Source organism: Eremomyces bilateralis, assembly GCF_010015585.1.
Source record: "Eremomyces bilateralis CBS 781.70 unplaced genomic scaffold P152scaffold_5, whole genome shotgun sequence".
Taxonomy (NCBI): domain Eukaryota; kingdom Fungi; phylum Ascomycota; class Dothideomycetes; order Eremomycetales; family Eremomycetaceae; genus Eremomyces; species Eremomyces bilateralis.
In genome coordinates, this window is record NW_022985071.1 from 375,898 (window position 1) to 397,544 (window position 21,647).

The following is a 21,647-nucleotide window of genomic DNA, read 5'->3' on the forward strand; positions in this document are numbered from 1 at the left end:
TTAATATAGTCTATAGCTAATGGTGAATTTCATCGCAGTGATTAGGTGGTGAATCATAAATTCGGGTAGGTGAAGCGATGATAGGGGTTTAAGATCATCCTTACATAGTAGTTACTAGTACGCCATTTTGTATCATTGCCAGAACAGTTTTTGATACCAAATATCTCCTCTACAAAACTCTTCGCACAAGAATGGCATTTGAATTAAGCATGGGAAGATATGCACAGCGTCAGTATGTCATCCCTCAGCGAGTCGCTCCTCGATATCTCGCCCTTGGAGGGAGGCCTTGAAGCGTACGAGGATAAGCCAAGTTGAATCACTATCATGCCCCTGAAACTATCCTGTGCACACCCGGGAGAAAAGGCATTGATACTTGGAGCGTGGGAATGATGGTATTCCCTATAACTCAACATTATGCATTGCCACTGACGTAAACCAGTTCTGGCCTTCTGGGTCCTTCTTCAAGGGAAGCACCTCTACCTAAACGACATCACGGACCGCTTCAAGTCAAAATATCCGTACCTGGCTCGAGTGGTTACCCTGCTGGACAGCCCCCTAGAAGTTTCCTCGACCGATTTCACATAGCCAACCGTTTCTTCGACGAGGACAGGGAATGGGCAGGGAAAACAACGCTGGAGATATCTTCGCTTGAAGATGAATTGCAAGCGCTGGAAGACAGTGATAAAGAAGAGTTCCTCCATGTGCTACACCGGATGCTTCAGTGGCTACCAGGGGTTCGGGCCTCTGTACGAGAGTTTCTGAATGATCCCTGGCTAACAGAGTGACTGACAATAAGGGGGTTTGTGTCAGTGTACTCTCAGCTACACGAACTGGGACGGATCGGGGAGCATGACCGTTATTCATAGATAGCATCACCTATGGCATTATCCTCAGCAGAGGATACAAAGAACAATCTATCAACACTCATACTAAAACTTAACGTGTACTCCGTGTCCAAGATGTGATTCCATCACAAAATAGCGCTCCGCGCCACCACATTACAGCTCACGTGAGGTCCACCGCACCTACATCCCCTGAAAGCTTGGAGTGGACGAAATTGATGGTCCTGAAAGTCGGATCACACCCCTGGGGAGTCGAAAACTCTCTGTACATGCAGGTTGGAAGATGTCAATGCGAAGGATCATCGCTTTCTTCCAGCTCGGATGACACGCCAGTAGAAGCAGACGTAGCGCCAGTTAGAAAAAACTAACACGTATCAAACACGATGAAATTTGACGTAGTCTAAGTCTACTACCGTCTTGTGCACAACGCCGGAGGCGAGTGTCTCTGGGTATCGTCTAGATCATTCCACATGCAGCCATTAACACAGCCGCCCAAGCTGCCTTCCAGACATGTCCGCCCACCATTTAGTGAGGCACATGCAGTCCCCCATCTACCTTTAGCCTGTCAAACACAGGGTCATCATCATTTACAACCCTCCGTGACCACCTCGACATTACCTCATTCAAACAACCTCCGCTGCGGTGAGCAGAACCCTTTCCGTCCGATCATTACCATGAGTTATCCCGATCAAAACGTCGTTCGTCATCGCTCCTCGCTGGCGACCTGTCGCCATTGTTTCCTCCGCGTCGCGTCGTAAAGCTTCTTCGAATGCTCTCTCCCCATGCGCTCGTTTCAAGGCTGTCCATCACGTCCTGCACGCTAACGGCACTTCCAGCTCGGCTGCGACCACCACCAGGTTCGAGGCCCGAACTCGTCAACCCGCCGGCTGTTAGCGAAGGGCCGTGAGCAGGGGACGAGGCGGCATCGCGGCCAGGCGAGCCGGATTGCAAGGGACTTATGGGCCGTTCGTGCGATGGAGGTCTTGAATTTCTTGGCGAATCGTAAGGAGATGGACGAGAGGCCCATGACTGCTGAGACGCCCCAGGAGCTGTCTGTCCGTATTGATCCTGTGGTCCTAGGTTTCCTTGGCCGAAAGCAGGTTGCCCAACAAACACGCCTGGGCGCGTCGGGCTGCTTGAAGGTGTGAGTTGTATACTGTTTGCTCGCGAATGTTGATTGTTGGGGGGTGTAATGGAGCCGGTAGAACCTTCGGTGTGACCAAGATCAATCGATAGACCTGGGCCTCTGCGTGGGGACAAAGAACTCGGGGTGCGCGGGGAACCATGGAGATCATTAGGTGCGTAACTGAACTGCCCGTTATGTGACGATGCGGCACCGGTGCCCGCAGAAGCACCTTGTCTCGTGTCGGCCGGACTTGTAGGCGCGTCGCCGTCATCGACATAAATTTCAGGAACAGTGAATTGCGGAACGGCAGTCATCCGTCCGTCATCTTTCGATCGTGTGATGCGACGGAATCGACGAGCCCAGAAAACGGTGTCGAAGAAACCTTGCACAATGTTACGACGCACTGCTTCGTCAACCCTCTGAAGGCGCGCACGGCGGCGCAAAAACTCCTTCAGGCTATGTCTCAGTCAGTAAATGGTTCTGGAGAGAGTGATATTTTCTTACCGTAGACTCTTATTGTCGTTGATGACCTTGTAGTGCGCCAATATCATGAGCAAAGAATTAAATCCGATTCCACGATCGGGGTCGCTAGACACCAGAACTTCTTCGTAGAATTTGTTCATCCGATCTCGTCGCCTCCTGATTTCCTGTACCGGTAGCTCCGCCAAGCGAGCGTTCAACTTCTTCAAGTCCATTTCAGGGCGTTCCTGAGGATCATCAACCGGAAGGACACTCTGGCGCGCTGGGAGGCGGCAGTCTTCAATCAGCCTTCGGACCGTAAAGTCGCCATCATATATGCGCATTTCGAAGACTCCGCTCAATTCACCGAGGAATCTCGGGAACGCTTCTTTGGAGATGAATCCCGTGCCGTTGGGGTCGAATTCTGCCCATGCTTGCTTGAAGCGCCGGATCTCCTCGCGGCTGATGACCGCAAGCCCGCTGCTGCGCTGATAGACATAAGAGAAGCTTTCGTAGATCAACGACACGAACAAGTTGACGAAGATGTACATGCTGAGGATGTTCCAGCTGATAAAAAGTGCCCGAGCCCATTCTGGGCTGCCGCAGTCTCCTTCGCTGAAAGATTGCCCTACCACGCAGTTTGGAGGCCTGATAGATGCAAAATCTTCCATCAATTCGTTCCAACCTTCGCCGATACTGAGTCGGAAGAGAAGGATGAGAGCTTTAGGGACGGACCTGAAATTAATGTTGCTGGTCTGATTTTCGCCGAACTTTGTGAGGCCGAATGTCTGAGTGAAGGCGATGGCGTACACTAGAAACAGGACGAACCACGTGGCGAGAAGATTTGCAATCGGCTTCAAGGAAGCAGCGGCAGTCTTAAAGAGCTGATCGAGTTGGTTGTTGCGCGGAATGAGAAGGAGGGCAATGGAGACGAGGCAGAAGTTGTGTACCTGCGCGTACACCCAATGGGATGGACGAGCCAGGACCATAATCGTCGTGATGAAAGCGCCGGACACGGAGATCAAAGAGTACAAATCCCAGCTACTCCTCCGGAAACGCGGCCACGAAAGGCCGACGATCCGGATGGCGATGTTGGCGATGTAAACGAGCGTGAATGCCAAAAAGATGAACTCGCGGACCAGATCCCACCAGAACGGCCCGGGGAAGAATTCCAAGCAGAGAAGGATCAGGTGGACAACCAAGACGAGGGTGACGAATCGCTGCCATCGTCCCGATTTTCGGACGGCTCGTCGATAACACCACTCCTTCCACGACTCACGCCTTTGGCTAGGTACTGGACGCTTTGAGGGCGCAACCTGTCTTAAAAGCTTTCTCAATTCCAACCACGAGCGCTGATCGGTGGTCAAGTAGGCGACTCCCGTCTGTTCGGTGTAGTTGCGCATGAAGACCGACACAAACAGGGTAAGCACGAAGACCGCTCCGAGCAAATTGAACACGACAAAGAAGATGGCATTGCCTTGACTCGCGAGCGGCTGTGGTTGACGGTTGACTCCGACGATATTCTCGGCAGCCCACATGACGTCCGTCCATCCTTCTTGGGAGACGACTTGGAAGAGGATGAACAAGCTGTCGCCAAAATTGTCGAAGCTGTAATATTCATTACTGACCACTCGGGGAGTCAACACCTCCCAATTGTACGGTGAGCTGAGGAATTCTCCAACACAGTCGTCGAGATTGTAAATGTCGGCTCCATCGTTGCAAGCGAGCAGCTTCCCATTGAACAGATTGAGGCCATAGATGGCGAAGGGAATCAGCAAGCTCAGCGACACGAGTGCTGCGGAAAGGATCTTCAGTCCACCACGGACGATGATCGAATGGAACGTGTTCCGAGCACTGTCGCTCACGTTCAGCAGCCGAAGAGCCCTGAGGGCTTTGAATGCGCCGACTGCGCGGCTGACCTGCCCTTCATTGAACAAGCTCGTACCAACGTTGATCCATAGCGTGACCAGCACAATGCCATCTATGAAACCCCAAGATCCGCGGAAATATGCATTGGGGGTCCAGAAGAAACCGTCCGCAATGACTTTGATAGCCGCTTCGATGCCGAAGAGCACAGCGAAGCCCATATCCGTGAAGACGAACCAATTCTTAACGCTAAATGGATGCTTTTGGAAGTAAACCTTCTGGTAGAGCGGTGTGGTGATGCAGGCAAGCAGCACCATAGCTACGATAGCAGCATAGACGAAGGCGGAGAACGCATACCAGATTGGTACACTAGGTGCCACACCTTCGATCCTGTCCCCGCCTCGACCAGGTCCGACAATCTTCTGACAAATCTTTCGGATCGGATTGTTTGGCTTGAACGTGTACAGCGAGACATTGTATGATGGGTGCTTTAGTAGATATTCTCGCTGTGCTTTCTTGCGGCGCTCGCGCGCTGAGACCACCTCTTTCGCCATTTGACGGGGATCCAGGTCTTCGTTCGCTCTGGAAAATTCCAAACGTGAATAGAATGGATTCGGTTCGCTGCTTCCAAGAAACCCAAAGAACCGACCCCATGCCGTTGAGAGTGTTCCCGGCGATATTACCGTTGTCGGTGCCGATCGCAGTCCAGGTTGTGGCGTGGCGGGTGGTGGAGGCGATGATATTGGATCCTGCTCGTCTTGCTGGTCAAGGAAATCCCGAACAACCGCGCCTTTAAGTAACATCTCCGTGGTTGCGGTGCCGAATGCCAACGGATCTTTGCGCCTTCCCGTGGCTAAGCTGACCTTGAAGATCGTCGAGAGCGAAAGGTTCCCATGGGAATTGCCGCCTAGGTCGTTTTCGTGAAGGAATGCTTTCACTTGTTGCAAGCGCTTCTCATCCTCTGAAACGTCAAAGTTCTCCTGAATGACAGCAATGAACATGTTCAGCACGATAAAATTGGCCAGGATGAACCAGATGATGAAGAATGCAGCGCCGATCCAAGCGGTATTGTACGCCACCGTGAAGCCGGTAACGTTGTACATCAACGTTGTCCAGTTCTCGCTGGAAAGTACTTGATACATTCCAAGAAACGAGTTATATATCGACGAGAAAGTGACATGTATGCTCTCGCCGTCGGCGTCGGCTATTGGGAACTCGCCACGAAACATTTGAACCGCGAAGATAGCAGCAAGGAAGGTGAGGAGGAACACGAAGAGAATAAGATTGACCAGACCTGAAAAGTTCCCCAAGACAGTGAGAATGAGGTCACGGGTGATTGGAACGGCCAAGACTACTCGATAGAATCGGACGATTTGAAAGATCGTAAGCCAGGCGTAAGGCTGGCCTGAGTTATGGATCGCCGGGATCTGCATGACGGTTGTAATGATGGCGAGGAGACAATCGATGATGTTCTGTCGACTGCGAAAGAAATGCCGCCAGTCTACGATGAATCGAAGCACAATTTCCAGAAGAAGGATAAAGGTCGCGGCCGTTTCGGCGCCGTCGACGAATGCTGCTCGACCGCTGCCCATGCTAGCGCTCCTTAAGCCCTGGCAGATGGTGCCAGATATAATGATTAGGATCCACAGCCATTTCGTCTTGTCGAACAGCTTCTTGATCCTGCTGATTTTCCGGTTTGCAGTCTCGCCGGAATCTTGTAATTCCAGACTTTGGTCCACTTCCTCGGCGGTGAACGCACTAGCCTTACTCTCGTCTCGAATCACCTGAAAGGACGAGGTGATGACAGCAATGAGAAGGTTGATAAGCCAGAGAAAAAGGATTACGATCCCTGCGGCAAAGAAGAGTGCCGCTGCAAGATAATCGCTGTCGGTCAGGAAATACATCAGTTGAGACCAAGTATTGGAGCTCATGACGACGAACACAAGCTCTAGACTCTGGAATATGTTGTCGAAGCTTAGCGTTCCATTGAAAGGGTTGTCCCCCTGGATACACATCGAGTTCACTGGGCATATATACCCTTTGTGAACATCAGATCCAGGGGTAAGATCAGAATTAAGCCACGAGAGAGCCGTGCCGTTCGGATCAAGATAGCCGCCGCAGAACTGAAACGTGTTTAAAAAGTCCTCTTCTAGGCCTTCGGGATCTTTCCAAACGCATTGGCGCCGTAAGCTCGCCTTGAACGCCTGAACGCCCACGATAGCGAACAGAAGCCAGAAGAAACCAATCAGAAATGCGACATGGACCAGAAGAGGGGCGGCTTTTTTCAAGCTTCGCAAGATGACCTAGACATATGATTAACTCCATGTTCATCGAATTCAGGAAGGCACCTACCGTAGTGCCGCTCGTCAGTAACAGCAGCCGCAGAATCCTCAGGCAGCTCAACATGCGGAAGACATAGGCATGCTTGCTAGATTCAAACCCACTTAGACTGATGGCGAAGGTGATCCAGTACGCGACCACTGCCAAGAAATCAAGGCGGTTAAACGAATGTCGGAGGAAAGCGCGGTGAGCGAGGCGGACACGACGTTGGTACCTTGAATCTGCAATCTGGTTCGGCTCGAGGTTGGTGGCTGTGAATGCCCGAATGATCGATGGCTGGGGCTCAGTAGTAAATGGCGATGGCTGGCTTTTAGCCGTCGTATCGACACTGAGTGGGGAAAACAACGAGTGCCATTTCGCGGCTACAGCTTTCTTGAATCCGACCTGGCGATTGACGGTGCTGTACTCAATGGGATTCACAATAAATCCAGACACAATCGTGCGGATGAAACACTCGGCAGTGTATATGCAAAAAAGTGCCAGCATTGCATAGTCAATCCAAGACGACCCCCACCGAGGGGTTCGATGCCCGATAAAGACGCTCTGTCGAGCATCTACCGCGAGCAACACCGTTTGGATGACAATCAAGAGCAGAATACAGGGCTCGGTCATTGGGTGAACAAGGATGTCGCAGAGTTTGATGCGCAGTTTGTTATCGGGTAGGAATATCCCAAGCGATCTGCCTCGAAGTGGGTTTGGGAGATTCTTCTTGGAAGGACGTCGGAATGGCTGGAATTGTTGAGGGGCGGGTGATTTCTCAGGTGGGATTTCCTCATCCTGTACACCCTCGGAGTATCCAGCGGTTGTGGGATGTGACGGTGATTGGGCCCTCCTCGTACTGTGGGTGGATGATTTCCTGCGCATGTGACGCTCGACCAGTTCAGGCTCATTGCTCAGATTGACAACACGCTGAGACATTTGCCTCATGATGGTACCAGCACGGTGTAAGGGAGATGAGACCGAGGATGGGGATAGAGTTCTCGTGAAAGAGCTGGACCTCCGGATCTCGCCGCTGCCAGGAGTGCGAAGGCCAGCTTCTGTGGTGTTAAGGTCATCTCCGAGGCGCGCCGATCGCACCGGACTGCTTCCAGCGCCAAAACTGTTTGTGGAGCTCATTCTGTCGTGTTGTTGTCCTCCTGGATTCGAGGTGCCGGTGGGTTGTAGGTGGGTGGTTAATGGAGTTCTGTCCCCATATGTTGGTGAAAAATAATCGTTCGGATCGTCCAGGTCGATATTTTCGGTGGCAGAGTCGGATTCCACTCGAGATAAAAAGGAAGGAACGCTGTTGGAGCGCATCGTGTGTTCACCTTGAGCGGAAGGAGCGGGTGGAGTGATGGTGTCGTCTTCATTCGAAAAACTTAAACCCGCAAATCCACCAATCGCAGATTGGAAGGCAACACCATCCTCCATCGGAGAGGCTTCGTCGGCATCGTGATGAGGCCGTCGGTTCGTATTATTCGAAGTTACAATTCTAGGAAGAGAGCGGCCCGGCGACCCGTCGTCAGTGACAGGTTGATATGACCCGCCTCCCCAATGAACACGAGGTGTCGCTCCATCTCTACTTCGTAATAAGTCTCGTCCCCTCTCGGTTATGCTCCGTTGACGTTGCCCGGTACTTTGCGATTGTTGCGTCGGGTTGTTGAAGTCCTGGAGCGGGATCGACTGAGGGGTCTGCGGAGTCGACGCATTTCGCCGATGGTTGCCATCATGAGAGTCCATTAGAGCTTCCAGCACCCCCAGCACGCCTTCTCTTGTCTATGGTCTTCATCGAGCCCTTGCCATACTTTACCGACACGCGAAAACGAGGATGCGGAGCGCGGAGAAGGTGCTAACTAGACTCGCGGGGCGAGGTCGCGGGGAGGTACTCGGGGTGGCACGGGGAATTCGATGATGAAACTCTAATCGCGCGTGATCCGTGGAGGTATCACGCAGATTCAAAGAGGTCGGATCGCAAGATTGTCAAAGAAAGGAGTGCAAACAGGAGGTACATATCAGATAATCAAAGGGTGGATTGGAGTCTAGATTATTGTGGAAGAGGGAGAACGTTGAAACGTGCCCATCGCAAGGGTTCACGTTGCAGATTCCTTTGCAGGGGCCTCCGCGTCAGTTCTTCTGTTTGGCTGTCTTCTGCATGTGGCACAGCCCGACGCCGCAACGTCAGCACCTAGATCCTAAACTAAAATCTTCTGTCCCGTCCTATTACCTATTAGGCTATTATTAGCAGATCGTGAGTTGGGGTCTTGGGGATGATCCAAAAGCCAAGCATTCCTAAATCTTCGTGATGTCTTGTGAGGGATATTCAATGATCCGGATATCTCATCCGATATCTCATCCCATACAATAGGGATACACACTATGTCTGCACATCAGGAGTTGTGTGGAGATTTGTCCATACGGAACCGGTTGTATCATTTTGTGTCATTCCAATCTCCATCAAATCCTGGGCAACTGAGGATTCGACATGGGTTTTTGAACTCAGCCACCACGAGTCTGAACTGCGATCGCGCTCTCGTCGAATAGCTCGTATAGGTTTGCATGTTTCCATTGTGTTTCGAGAGTCCCTGACGATCATTTTCGTTCCTGATACGCATGACTGGCGCACGTTCTATCCGTATAGTTTTCAGCTTTAGGTTCGAACGGCGTCCATAAGGCACAATCGTGCAGTATGCCATGAACAATGAGATGCATGAGATCACCGATTGGCCTGGAATCGGGAATATATATGCTGCCTAATGGCCAACCTATCTCCAAGACGACTAACTCCTAAAGACTAACCTTCAACTCTAGTAGTATTCCAGCGACGGTGCATAGCGCGCTCGAACCGGTTCGACTTGCTCTCGACAGGCATCCGACCTTCAGGGACATTAAACATGAAAAGAAACGCTGCAAAGGAGGAGGTAAAACGACCAGCAGAGCAGTCTAACCCAGCCACAACCCTCAATCTCTACTGTCGGCTTTTCCAAGGCCGAAAACAGTTATTCTCCCCAGCCGACCCTCCCGACGGCGTCGCTCCCGCATCATACTTCATCATCAACCCGATCCCCCATAAGCATGCGTGGCAATGGCGACCCGTCTTGCACCGCGGAGACAACCCCAAATATACCGCGGATACATTGGCCATCGCAAGGATGACGCGATCTGCGATGTGGGGCTCGTTTTGCCTATGGATGGGCGACGGTGTTGATACGATCGTGAAGAATAAGAAGCGGAGAAGGGCGAAACGCAAGGCACGGCGGGCGGAGAAATGGCGAAAGTTCTGGCACATGAAGCCAAAGCCGCCGAAGGAGCCTTTACAGGACGAGATGGAGGTTGTGGGGAAGGTGTGCAAGATTCACGTGCGGAGAGCTGGGTTTTGGAGCCGGCGAGTGGAATGGGAGTTTGATGGTGTGCGATATCAGTGGTCTGGAACACGCACATTGTCGAAGAATAAGCTGAAAGGGTGGACTCATGATGTTAAGGTATTAGATACTCATCCCGTCGCTGGAGTCATATCTGGTGGAAGGATGTTCGCTGATCACGATGTTGCACAGTTGATCCGAAAATCCGATCACGCTCTGATCGCTACCTTGAAGAAAGATCGATGGTCAACTTTCCGATCCTCCGAAAAGATCGGACAACCGCCAAATAAGAAACGAGCTTATGTCGGGCAACTATGCATATATCCGGCCGCCTATGAGCAGAGCACCATCCCCGACCAGACCAAGGAATCCACCCTTGCGAAACATACAGCGAAAATCGACGGAGCCGTGTCCGGCAAAAAGAAGAATCACCATGACGATATCGAGATCCCCGACGGACCGCACGCTGGCAATATGCTCGAAGAGCTGATCGTGCTGACGGCCTGGATTGTTATCGAGGCGGAACATCGCCTGAGATGGAAGATCGTAGATCTGATTGAAGAGATTGGGGAGAGCGCGGGCGGCTAATGGAACTCCTGTCTTCAGATAATATCCTTCGCAGCAGTGAAAGGGTCAGCGCATACTACTACCTATCAATCGTTTCCCTTGGGCCGCTTAATTCGTTCAAATGGATGAAACCCGAGCTCTTATAGTGCCACAATGTGCGACCATCATGATATTGCGCTTCATCTGTCGCGTTTCTCATCCATTGGTCGCAACTCATACCTTGCCTGTACTGGACCGACCTAAGGGCCATGCTAGGACGTCAAAGTGACGTTCGCTTTTCTTTAACATTTCTCGGTTCAGTACAATCCCGTCTACCAAGTTTTGATCATAAGTATTTCGATTCGCTCGTCAAGTTCAAGTTTGCGACCTGTTTTCTCACGCCCAATGATTGGTTTTTGAGGGCTAGTTTCGTTCCATTCTACGGTTATTGTATATCTTTAATTCGTCCATAATGTGCCATTCCTGCAAGAGTATCTACTATGTATTGTTTCTATTTTATGTTCTTGGAGGGGTTCTGAAGGCATCGTTGGTACATTTACAGTACGGCCCCAAACTTGACAGTGGAGGCACGACATCATCCCACCCCACAAAAGCCCTGCCAGGGAAGAGGTGGAAATGTTCACCATCGTCTGATATATGATTCTACATCTTGCAGCGACCACGATAGCTCTTGTGCGAAGACGTCCATTGACTTCTGACCTGCCTCTCTTTGGCATTTCCTTCTCTCAGCGACCATCGAATGACAATGTCTTCAGCGCTCGGTTCTGCGGACACAGTCCTTGTGTATATGCGTTTTGATACATCATGGAAGTTCCGAGGATCTCCGAGGATCTTCCACCCGGCGCATCGAAGCTTTCAGAGCAGCGATCGTTAGTGATCGCGACCACAGTTATAGCCGTAGTGTTCATCGTGTTGCGGTTGTGGGCACACGCTCGACCGGCATGGATTATTTGGTGGGACGATGTGCTTGTTGCCGCCTCGCTGGTATGAATCCCCGGTCCAACGATGTTGCTCTACGGATCAAACTAAACCAGCATGCACAGCCTGTCATGATCACATTGTGCGTTACAGGAGTACTCAGCTTCGAATATGGAAGCGGAACTCGCACCAACTACCTTACAGTGGACCAATTCGTCAAGGCTACCAAGCTCCAGGTGATTAGTACGTGGCTTTGGATTTGGACGATTTCTTTCCTAAGAATGTCTATCGCCTTCACGATACTACGGGTGAAAAACACCGGCTGGTGGCGCGTTGGGCTGTATGGAGTCATCCTCTTTCAACTGGCGCTGGCACTGGCAAACATCTTCTGGGACATTGGCCATTGCAAACCCCTAGAGAGTCTTTGGGATCCACGCATCACGGGAAAACCCTGTCTCACTGGGAATATGGCGTTCAGAAAGATCGCGACTTTTTCCTGTAAGTCTTGGGATTTCACCCGGACCCATCACACTGCTACGACTCTAGACGCTGATTTGGCTTTCAGCTATCCATGTCGTCCTTGACATCGGGCTTTCCCTTATACCTATCATATTTATCCGCAAAATCCATCGAGGACGCTACGAAAAGTCCTTGCTTGGTTGCCTAATGGGCTTAGGACTGATCACGTCAGCGTTTGCCATCACAAAACTTGTCGTCGCAAGTTATGCAGAGGATGCCGAAGATACCAAGTTTGAGGAATATAAATGGGCAATCTGGACATGGCTGGAGATGATGATGACAACCATCGCGGCCTGTTCTCCCTTCCTCAAACCGCCAGTCGAACGCTTGTTACGCAAATGGGATTTGATCTCCACTCCTGATCATGAGACTGCGGAGGGGATCGCGTCCCAGGTGCAGCAGGCGCAGCAACAGAATCAGCAAGGCGAAACCGGAGATGTCGAACAAGGCCGCACCGAGCCAAACATGGCGGGGACGGCAACAAGAGAAACCGAGCCGACTGAAGGTTCCGAAACTCGGGAGAGTTGGGGGAGTGGGAAGAGTCGCCAACCGCTACTGGGTCGTTCCGAGGGCCGTTTTCCGTCGAACGAAATGATCAATGAAAAAATAGAGCCGTAAGGCTTATATGAGGTGGCATTTATAGAGGTATTGATCAGAGCGGGTACCCGGATTCATTGTACTCCATATTGTCTGAATATGTTTACGAGCGGCTCCAGGCGGGTTGTGTATTTATCTTCTTCATGGCAGTTGATGGTTCGTTTGTCTCGATAGCAATAAGCCGGAATAGCGAAAATATATTGATATTCTCATCGCCGTTGTCCCTTGTGTTCTCTACTGTACTTGGGTATGATCTAGATAGCTGTATCAAATAAATCTATCAATTGATGAGCATTTGGCTATGTGGGATACAATACCTGAAAGGATCCGTAAGTCACCATTGAACATGACGTCGCTGCGTTGCCTGGAGCCTATGGTCGCCCAGAAATTTCTTTCACCTACAGCCACAGGCAATCCTATCATCACACGCAGTTTCTGACTAGGAGAATTGCACTGATCAGATTGAACATCTCTCTTGAGTCCTGACGAGTCCACATAAGGGATGGTAGCTGCCATGTTCGCAGATTGTTATTGAAATATCTGAAGAACTAATGCGCTATGCCAGTGCTTCTTGCAGCACAAGTCCTCTTCCAGGGGCTCGCATCTATTCCCTATGCATACACAATACTTAAGGCTGCAATATGCCTTACAATCTTATATTATGTGAAGGTGTTCTTTGGCGGTGCAAAGACGCTCTCGGAGCGAGTGATGCATTCCAAAGTAGTCATGGTGACAGTATGTAACTTCTATCCCATTAGCGGTGAGATCCATTGGACATGTCAGCTAACATCAATCTCGCAATAGGGTGGAACATCAGGGGTTGGGGCAGCTGTCGTAAGAGATCTGGCTTCACGTGGCGCGCAAATTGTTCTCCTTACCCAGCAACCGCTGACGGACCCGTTCCTCGTGGACTATATCATGGACCTTCGGATCCGGACTGGCAACGAGCTCATCACTGCGGAGTATATGGATCTCGCAGATCTACACAGCATCCGCATCTTCGCGACGAAGTGGATCGACAATACGCCTCCCCGACGATTGGACATGGTCATATTGTGCGGGAATACTTTGACGCCAGGAGGATCAAAGATTGAGGCTACAGAGGACGGGGTCGAGATAAACTGGGGGGTAAACTATCTGGCGAACTTCCAGTTGCTGAACATCCTCAGTCCGGCTCTACGTGCGCAACCTCCGGATCGGGACGTCCGCGTCATCATCGGTGCATGCAGTTCATACATGGGCGGGCGATTGCCTGGAATATCTTACGATGACAAGAATACCACAGCTGGCGAGAAGGGCCGAGAGTCAAAGGACACTTCCAAACCAGAGTTATCGAATGCCGGAGCATTCTATGGTACTTCAAAATTGGCCTTGATGACCTTCGCTTGTGCATATCAAAAGCATCTAGAAGATACTCCTCGCCCAGACAAAAAACCTCTCAATACACGGGTACTGATGGTAGATCCGGGATGGACGCGGTCACCTGGCATGAGGCGATTCCTCACCAGAGGTACGCTTTGGGGGCTGGGTCTATACTTGGTCACCTATCCTCTATGGTGGCTATTCCTCAAAAGCACGGAGGAAGGTGCTCAGACATTCTTACACGCTGCCATGGAAGCGGAGTACAGCCTTGAGAAAGGAGGAAAACTGTTGAAGGAATGCCGCGAGGTTCCAATTGCACGCCCGGAGGTTCTTGATGAAGAAGTCCAAAAGGCCCTGTGGAAAGCCAGCAAAATGACCGTACAGCAACTAGAAAAAGAGGCTGCATCAAGACGAGCAAAGGCCAAGCCATCCGGCAATGGAAAGGCGGCGAAACCCACACTGGCTAAGGTTGAGGAGCTGCCCGATGATGCGCCTGCTGAGGCTTCCTCGAATACGACCAGGTCATCCACATCGGCGAAGAAGACAGGATCGCGTCGAAGTCGCAAAGTGGCGGCCTGATCGAACCGTCGCTGACTCCATTCTGAAGTTGTGCGGAAGTCGTTCGCAATGGCTAATGCGGCTTTCGAGACGGGCCATATGTACCTATTCCAAGTTTACCGTATGAACTTGACCATTCTGGCGATGTCGAGGCTCGAAGATGTCGTAGCGACATTACATCGACGGCGAAGACCCAACCTATCTCTTTCACAGGCCACAGATGTGTCAGGGTCACACCACATGCCGATTGTCTGGTGAATATCTCATGCTATCTTGTTGGATTGGGAGCCTAGGACGATGGATAAGAACTAAGATTCTTACTTTCGGGTAAAGTACCAGGACAATTCATCGTCGTCCTTAATATGGAGGCCCGGTGGTATCTATCGTTTTTCCCTTGTACAGTACGAGCAAGGTCGTGTCAACGACGGTAAACCTGCCCGGCTACATTTTCTCCAGAGGCACGGTCCTCCTGGCAATCAGTTCAGCAGCTGGCTGTCCAGGGTGCGGTATCGATTTCATGAACGCTGCCAGGGGCCTCCAAGTTTCATCGAATTCAAGCCAATGAGCGAACCCTGGAATCCCAAATTCGTGGGTGCTGGGTTGGACTCTTCAATTTCTCACGGAGATCGGCTACAAAAAGTCATTTTGTTCCGAACGGCGAATATACCGACCGCAAAGCACAGCCTGTGACTGGCCAGGACGGATCAATGGTCTCTATTAGCTAGATCGCCGCCTTATTGAACCGACTCAGTCGCGTTCTTGATATGCGGCTAAGCGAAGCTATATGTTAGCTACATGCAAACGAACTTAAATTTACCATCACGCTCCTTCGGGTCTCGACTCGTCTGGAGCATCATCGACTCGTGAAGCGATCACTTAAGTACCTCAGTTGTCGTCACCGGTGGTCCGTCACCGGGGAAGACTTCTCTCTCTAGCATTGCCCGTTCTGTCGCGTTCTTTGCCATTTTCCTTGCCCTGTGACGCCCGCAGTGTCCGCCTCCTCGAGAATGAAGCTCAACAATTTAATATGGGCGGCTATTGCCGCAGCCCTTAGTGTACAAAGCACACCAACACCGGAGTTCAACACGATAGAAGCACGTCTCGATGAGGCAGCACGGATTGGAATTAGGCTGAACCTAACTCAGGCATGCACCCGCTTGCAGCAGCAGTTCAGCACGCGATTGTACCTGCCTGGGTCCGCGGTTTATGACTACGAAACTACCACCCGTAAGGCAACTCAATTTCTGGATGTTTTCAACTGGTCTGATGTCTGATCTAGGATATTGGACTGCCGTGGATTATTCCACCCCAGCCTGCGTTTTTGTCCCGAAAGAACCGTCCGAAATTAGCCTATTCGTTCAGGTTGTGCGTCTGTTGAATGTCAAGTTCGCCATCCGTGGTGGTGGACACATGCCCATCCCCCTTTACAACAATGCGGATTCGAACGGCATCCTGTTGTCCACTTCCAACCTCACGACACTAAGCATCTCTTCGGATAAAAACACGCTGAGCGTTGGACCTGGTCGGCGTTGGCGAGAGGTTGCTGATTATCTGGCGTCATATGGAAAGGCCGCGGTCGGTGGACGAGTTGGCAAGGTGGGAGTTCCTGGATTGATTCTCGGAGGCGGCATTTCGTTCTATTCGAGCCAATACGGCTGGGGATCGGACAGTGTTGTGAAGTTCCAGTGCGTGCTCGCGAGCGGTCAATTGATCGAGGCGACGGCGACCAACAACTATTCCGACTTGTTCTGGGCTCTGAAGGCCGGTGGCAACTCGTTCTGCCTGGTCACCCGCTTTGATATCAAAGTTTATAATTCTCCTTCGGTTTGGGTTGGCATTGCGCAATACGATGCCAGCAATCGGGAAGAGTACCTCAACGCCGTGTATACCTTTGGGGCATTTGGATCGCAGGATCCAAAGTCTGCTATCGTACCTACCATCATCATGGCGCCAGCGGCCGGCCTCACTCTCTACGCAGCAACGAAGTTTTACGATTCGCCGACCCTCAGTCCCACCGTGTTCCAGAACTTCACGGCTCCAGTTCTGACACCACTAATCGACACCATCACATATCAGCCTCTCAACGACTACCTTGCGCAAACGGATCCGCTGCAGCCCGACGCTTTGCGCCAGAAGTTCCGGACGCTCACCTTCGTCGTCAACAAAGACGCCGTTACATACATCCACGACACGTTCACGACCAGAATAAACGAGCTGGCCGCCATTCCCGGCGTTGGGGCCAGTATGACCTTCCAGCCGATCACGAAGAACATGCTCCAAGCAGGCGCCAATTCTGGGGGCAATCCGATAGGTCTGGACGCCAACAACGGGCCATACTTCGCGGTGGTGCTGAATTGGAACTGGCTGAATGCTGCCGACGATGCTGCTGTCTCTACATTTGCGAGTGGGATCACAGCGCAGCTCGAAGCCGGATTGCAGTCCCGTGGGGTTTCTGTCGGGTTCCGGTACCTGAACGATGCAGACAAGGACCAGCTCGTCTTCCAGAACTACGGAGCAGCCAATCTGGCGAAGTTAAAGTCAGTCAGGTCCAAATATGACTCGGCAAGAGTATTCACCGACCTGATGCCAGGTGGTTGGAAGGTCGCTGCCGCGTGAGTAGGGTTTATATACAAAAATATCTGTACATATATAGGATGATCGGCTTTACCGTGTAATATTTAATGTATCTCATCCCGCTTACTACTTGATCCCTGCCACTAATTGGATCTGCAATGATTGAGTGGCCATTCCCCCAAGATCTATTTTGGTTCGCTTCGACACCGATTGAGAGGGATGGCCTCCTGGTCCTCAATCTCCCCATGGAAAAGATCATAAGGGGTGGACAGGCACCATGCAGCAGGCGCTGGAGCGAACTACAGCTTCACCACATCCATCTTCTTCTAATTCCAGGATTCGAACGGAATACTCCGTACGGATATATTAAATGTACCATACATCGATCATGCTCGGCGTAAGTCCAAGTCCATATTCCATTGGTCGATCCGATGCCCCGCGGTGGAGTTCTCCACCCTCAGCGCGACTAATAAGATAATGGGCTTTTGCCAACCAGAACTGTTGGAACCTGGAACGGCCCGATAACCCACAATGACGAACCGACGATCGCTGGCGGGACCGTCCACCAGTCGGGCCTCCTAGGGGGAATCCAATTCGCACTTCAAAGCTCAATCTCTTCCTCTCAATTCTCAACATCCACGGAATCTTTTTTCCTGTACGGTGCTTCCAGATTGTATTGAGTTCCAAACTTCCAGTCTTTCAGACAATAGATTTGGTCGGATTTCATAAGGTACCTACCAATGGTATCCCATTCCAAAGCTTAACTTCTCCTCGGCGCAAATTTCTGTCACTTTCCCTTGTCGCGTCAGCCACCAGCAATCACGGGGATGAACGATGCCCAATAGCGACCAAGTGCGGCGCTACCTTTTCGAACTACGTACCAAACTCTTTTAAATTACCCTGCAACACCTCCATGTTTGAGGAGAAAGAGTCGCCCGCGGCGCTTTGTATGCAGTCTGTGCAGCGGCCTGTGTGAACTTGCATCTTGGCCCTTGAGCCATTACTACAGTATAGGCGAAGAATCTCGGTGAGCTGGTCCGCGAGGCTAGACCATGCATGACTTATTCTTATTTCCCACTTTCCCAGATGGTGCTCGAACATCCAAGGATCCTGATTTGACCCCGAATTTCCAATTGAGCAGAATGCGATGTGGCTGGATAGATTCCGGTCATCAGATGCCATTGCGGGTTGTTTCGCCTAGGTAGTGGGTACTTACTCCGACGCTACAGCCTGGGTATCACAGCTCATCGGCTGATTCTACTCATTCTAGACCTTCCAGCTTTCTGCATCTCAGCTAGATTACGGGTTTTCTAACTTCTATCCAACCCGGACTTAAAGACAAACTAACAAAGCAATTGTCAATACGAGCCTACTTCCTAGTACATCATACCCAGAAACCAGCAGACAGTCGAACGCAGTACGGAACTCGGTACTCGGTACTTCCGTTATTCTGCGTGCTTGCTACCCTACTCAGGTCCGTACTTCACTAGTTACCTGGTATGTATGCTCTGGGTGGCTGGACACATCAACCTCTCGGCCTTACCCCCGCTGTTCTCCAGTCTTGACTCCTCACTTCGTCGCTCTGTTCATCACCAAGTCTGTTCTGACAATCTGCACGCAATGCGTGGAATTTATTTCATACCCTGCTAGGGCGGCTTGTTATACAACGGTTTCAATATTGACAGATCCAAGAGGACGGATGTTCCCTGCAATTCCTTTGGCCGGCGGAGAATTACATCGTCTAGTGAATCCACTCCTTGGGAAGTAAGTTAGTTCGAAGAAACATCCATCTTCGAACCATTTCCGACTCTGCCTTCATTTTTCACCAATGTCACTATTACCAGAGACCTGGCAGCCAGAGCCGGATTCCCGACTTGGTGGCATGTGGCCACCATCAACTTCTCGAAGCCTCATGGATGTCCTAAGTTCCCAGGGGGCGTGCCGCTGAATATGCACCAGAGTACCAGACCCTTCGATAGGCACGGACTAAGTATGCAGCTGTGTAATACGGATAGATGGCTGCTATTAGCATCTAGGGCATCTGGTTTTCTCCCCATGCTGACCTTCACGACTGGTCCCCCGGTCGGCGGAATCAGCCACTGGCAGAACCATAAGTTATCTCCCTTGCGATAATGCGGAAGATCACTCCAGTGTTCCGGTCTCACTGATGACAGTGCCGGCATTTTGGTAGGTCCAGGGACAGAGTTATGTCAGATGCCCTTGCCTAGCGATTTACCACTCGTATGCACTGCACCCCACGGTTTGCATTCACATAAATCGCAAAATCTCCTCCCGCCACCTAAGTCACCCATGTCCTTAATCCTCCCAAGTCTCCTTCATTATATATGTTCGTACAGAGCTGGTATTTAGTGCCTTGGTTCTCAGGATCGGAGAAATCCTTCTTGGAAGCTCCTCTTGATCATGACTGTGCGCCTTAATATATTGAAGTTCCGCTGCATAGAGCCCTTGTTGCTCTAGCCAACCGCCCTCCGCAACATTGGAACCTTTCTCCCCACTCTCGTTGATGACGTAGAATTGGATTTCGAGAGCTGGACTCCAGTTTTCGAGTTCCCTAGGGAGTCCCATCTATCGAATCCTTACAAAGTCGCTATTTGGTCGACCCAGCCATGGCGGTATTGGTGCTTCAATATACAGATCTCTGTGTTGGTGCCCTCTCCATTCTTACATATGTCGCAGCGCATCCTGACAGCAACGGAACAGATTCTGATATGGATCATGTGGGGAGCAAGTTTCACCCTGACTCTAGCCCGAGGAATCACACGATGGCAGCGGCATAAGAAGTTTGGGGCGGACGATTACTGCGCTTTCATCGCGCTTCTTTGCCTCACGGGTCTTACCGCTGTGATTACGAGAATGATGCCGCAATTCTATCTTGCGGGAGAGTTCCTCACAAAGCTCCTGAACAATCCCGCGGACGCTGCTGGAGTTGATATGGGTCAGATGATGGCCGACACTTCGACGTCCCTGAAGCTCATGTTCAGGCAAGTTGCCGCCATTTCGCAGTGAGGAACGTTTGCTAACCTGTTTGCAGCCAAATGATGCTCTTCTTTTCCGCGCTGTTCCTCGGTATTGGTTCTTCATTTCTTTGCTCCCTAACAACAAATTCTCAAGAGTGGAGGTTGGGGCTGCGACAACCTCCCTGAAAGTCACTGCCTCTCCTCAAAAACACCTCAAGCTAACAGACCTCAAGCCAAGCTCTCCCTATTGTTCTTTTTCCGACGCCTCATTATAGGATTGCCTCAATACCTGCGTGTTTGGTGGGCCATATTCACCATTGTCGTGCTACTGTACATCGGGTGTCTTTTGTCGAATCTTCTGGCGTGCAGACCATTGTCAAAGTACTGGACTGGGTGTAAGTAGCTTACAACTACCTTTATCAGTGCCATTGAAGAGACTGACATGAGAAGTTGGTTGCTCGGATCCTGATGAGCTACGCGCGTCCGACCAATCGATTCGATTTGCAACAGGAGCGGATATCGCCACGGATGGTCTCAGTATGTGAAAACTAATCGCAACCAAGTGTCAGCCGCTAATCTTTTTCAGTAATGGTTCTTCCACTCCGCCTTTTACGTAGCCTCAGTATCAATGCTCGACAAAAAATGGGGCTTGGTCTCATGTTTAGCATTGGATTCATTATCATTGCCTTTGCCATCGCACGCCTGATCATGGTCACTCAGGCAACCTCCGACGCGTCTGGTAACATGGCTGCTGTTGCGAACAGCCCGAGTCTTCTAAGCACCTGGTCGCATGTCGAAGCAGCTGTTGCAGTCATCGTTTCAAATCTTCCAGCATTCCGGTTCCTACTTTCTCAAGCCGCAGGACGACGGAAGGCATCGCATGAACCATACGTGGATGCCAACAGCCCGTACAATCGGGGTTATCGACGAGGTACTCCCGGGGGCAATTCTGGGAGCAAGAAACAGCATGGAGGCAGCGGTCGCAACGGTGGCTCAAATAACGGATCCGCTGGCCGCAATATATCGAGTGGGAGACGGTCTGGGAGTACGACATTAGCAACTATGGAAGGCGGTGAATATGGAAGCACCAATGAGTTGCATCGCCTCGACGTCATCAAAAAGCACGTGGATTATACTGTCTCGGAGCAGGTCATTGACCCCGAGCCAGATAAAGGGAAAGGGGGAAGAAGGCAAGGGAACATCAGTGGCAACGACACGATTGAAAGTTTCAGGAGAGGCCACGATGGAACGTTGTATTACCCCCGCCACGATCCGGTTCCGCAAGATCCAGAGGATCGAGCGACAGCTGCTAAAGGGGGCAGCAATAAACGAGGCTTCGAGTTTGTTTGATTAGGCTTCGGTGTTGGTGATTGTACCTGTGTGAGCGTTCATTTTGCTAAAAGATACGATGTCATGGAAGTGATGAATGGGATGGACGCCATTTACGCTGCGCTGGATTATCCATGCCATGGTCGTGAATAGTCCTTTGATACCTGTGTGCATATAGTCCCAACTACTTTACCTCGGGACGAGCTTGTCATCTTGCGATAGCCACAAAGAATTCAGATGTCATCCCATTCTGACTTACATATACTTCTCCAGT

At 51.1% G+C, this 21,647-nt stretch overlaps 6 protein-coding genes across 6 annotated transcripts; 5 read left to right on the forward strand and 1 right to left on the reverse strand.

Moving 5' to 3' along the window:
* Positions 1-1,338: 1,338 nt before the first annotated feature.
* P152DRAFT_480452 (uncharacterized protein) lies at positions 1,339-8,650 on the reverse strand. The gene is made up of 3 exons (XM_033681769.1): positions 6,646-8,650; positions 2,473-6,596; positions 1,339-2,424 (listed from the first exon to the last, which is right to left on the reverse strand). The coding sequence occupies exons 1-3, from the start codon at positions 8,350-8,352 to the stop codon at positions 1,512-1,514; spliced, it is 6,744 nt and encodes a 2,247-aa protein (XP_033535871.1). The 5' UTR covers positions 8,353-8,650; the 3' UTR covers positions 1,339-1,511.
* An 853-nt stretch (positions 8,651-9,503) lies between these two features.
* P152DRAFT_393064 (uncharacterized protein) lies at positions 9,504-10,559 on the forward strand (the record flags this gene model as incomplete). The annotated part of the gene is made up of 2 exons (XM_033676176.1): positions 9,504-10,091; positions 10,164-10,559. The coding sequence occupies 2 exons, from the start codon at positions 9,504-9,506 to the stop codon at positions 10,557-10,559; spliced, it is 984 nt and encodes a 327-aa protein (XP_033535872.1).
* A 607-nt stretch (positions 10,560-11,166) lies between these two features.
* On the forward strand, positions 11,167-12,620 carry P152DRAFT_265336 (uncharacterized protein). The gene is made up of 3 exons (XM_033674822.1): positions 11,167-11,522; positions 11,582-11,954; positions 12,022-12,620. Exons 1-3 carry the CDS (start codon positions 11,343-11,345, stop codon positions 12,591-12,593), a joined length of 1,125 nt encoding a protein of 374 aa, XP_033535873.1. The 5' UTR covers positions 11,167-11,342; the 3' UTR covers positions 12,594-12,620.
* Positions 12,621-13,130: 510 nt separating this feature from the next.
* Positions 13,131-14,513, forward strand: P152DRAFT_393680 (NAD(P)-binding protein; the record flags this gene model as incomplete). The annotated part of the gene is made up of 2 exons (XM_033676213.1): positions 13,131-13,307; positions 13,377-14,513. The coding sequence occupies 2 exons, from the start codon at positions 13,131-13,133 to the stop codon at positions 14,511-14,513; spliced, it is 1,314 nt and encodes a 437-aa protein (XP_033535874.1).
* An 806-nt stretch (positions 14,514-15,319) lies between these two features.
* On the forward strand, positions 15,320-17,188 carry P152DRAFT_412863 (FAD binding domain-containing protein). Its single transcript, XM_033676992.1, has 2 exons — positions 15,320-15,719; positions 15,772-17,188. Exons 1-2 carry the CDS (start codon positions 15,500-15,502, stop codon positions 17,106-17,108), a joined length of 1,557 nt encoding a protein of 518 aa, XP_033535875.1. The 5' UTR covers positions 15,320-15,499; the 3' UTR covers positions 17,109-17,188.
* A 2,530-nt stretch (positions 17,189-19,718) lies between these two features.
* Positions 19,719-20,899, forward strand: P152DRAFT_386398 (uncharacterized protein; the record flags this gene model as incomplete). The annotated part of the gene is made up of 4 exons (XM_033675833.1): positions 19,719-20,089; positions 20,270-20,439; positions 20,495-20,581; positions 20,631-20,899. Coding segments are annotated over 4 exons (897 nt in total), but the record flags the coding sequence as incomplete, so codon positions are not given.
* Positions 20,900-21,647: the final 748 nt, after the last annotated feature.

Bases quoted from the DNA above. Each gene is read 5' to 3' on its own strand.
- P152DRAFT_480452 (XM_033681769.1), bottom strand. From the start codon at position 8,352: ATGGACTCTCATGATGGCAACCATCGGCGAAATGCGTCGACTCCGCAG. The intron at 6,597-6,645 runs GTAGGTGCCTTC...TCATATGTCTAG, and splicing joins TACTGACGAGCGGCACTACG to GTCATCTTGCGAAGCTTGAA. The intron at 2,425-2,472 runs GTAAGAAAATAT...ACTGAGACATAG, and splicing joins AACGACAATAAGAGTCTACG to CCTGAAGGAGTTTTTGCGCC.
- P152DRAFT_265336 (XM_033674822.1), top strand. From the start codon at position 11,343: ATGGAAGTTCCGAGGATCTCCGAGGATCTTCCACCCGGCGCATCGAAG. The intron at 11,523-11,581 runs GTATGAATCCCC...CAGCATGCACAG, and splicing joins TGCTTGTTGCCGCCTCGCTG to CCTGTCATGATCACATTGTG. The intron at 11,955-12,021 runs GTAAGTCTTGGG...TTTGGCTTTCAG, and splicing joins AAAGATCGCGACTTTTTCCT to CTATCCATGTCGTCCTTGAC.
- P152DRAFT_412863 (XM_033676992.1), top strand. From the start codon at position 15,500: ATGAAGCTCAACAATTTAATATGGGCGGCTATTGCCGCAGCCCTTAGT. The intron at 15,720-15,771 runs GTAAGGCAACTC...TGTCTGATCTAG, and splicing joins TGACTACGAAACTACCACCC to GATATTGGACTGCCGTGGAT.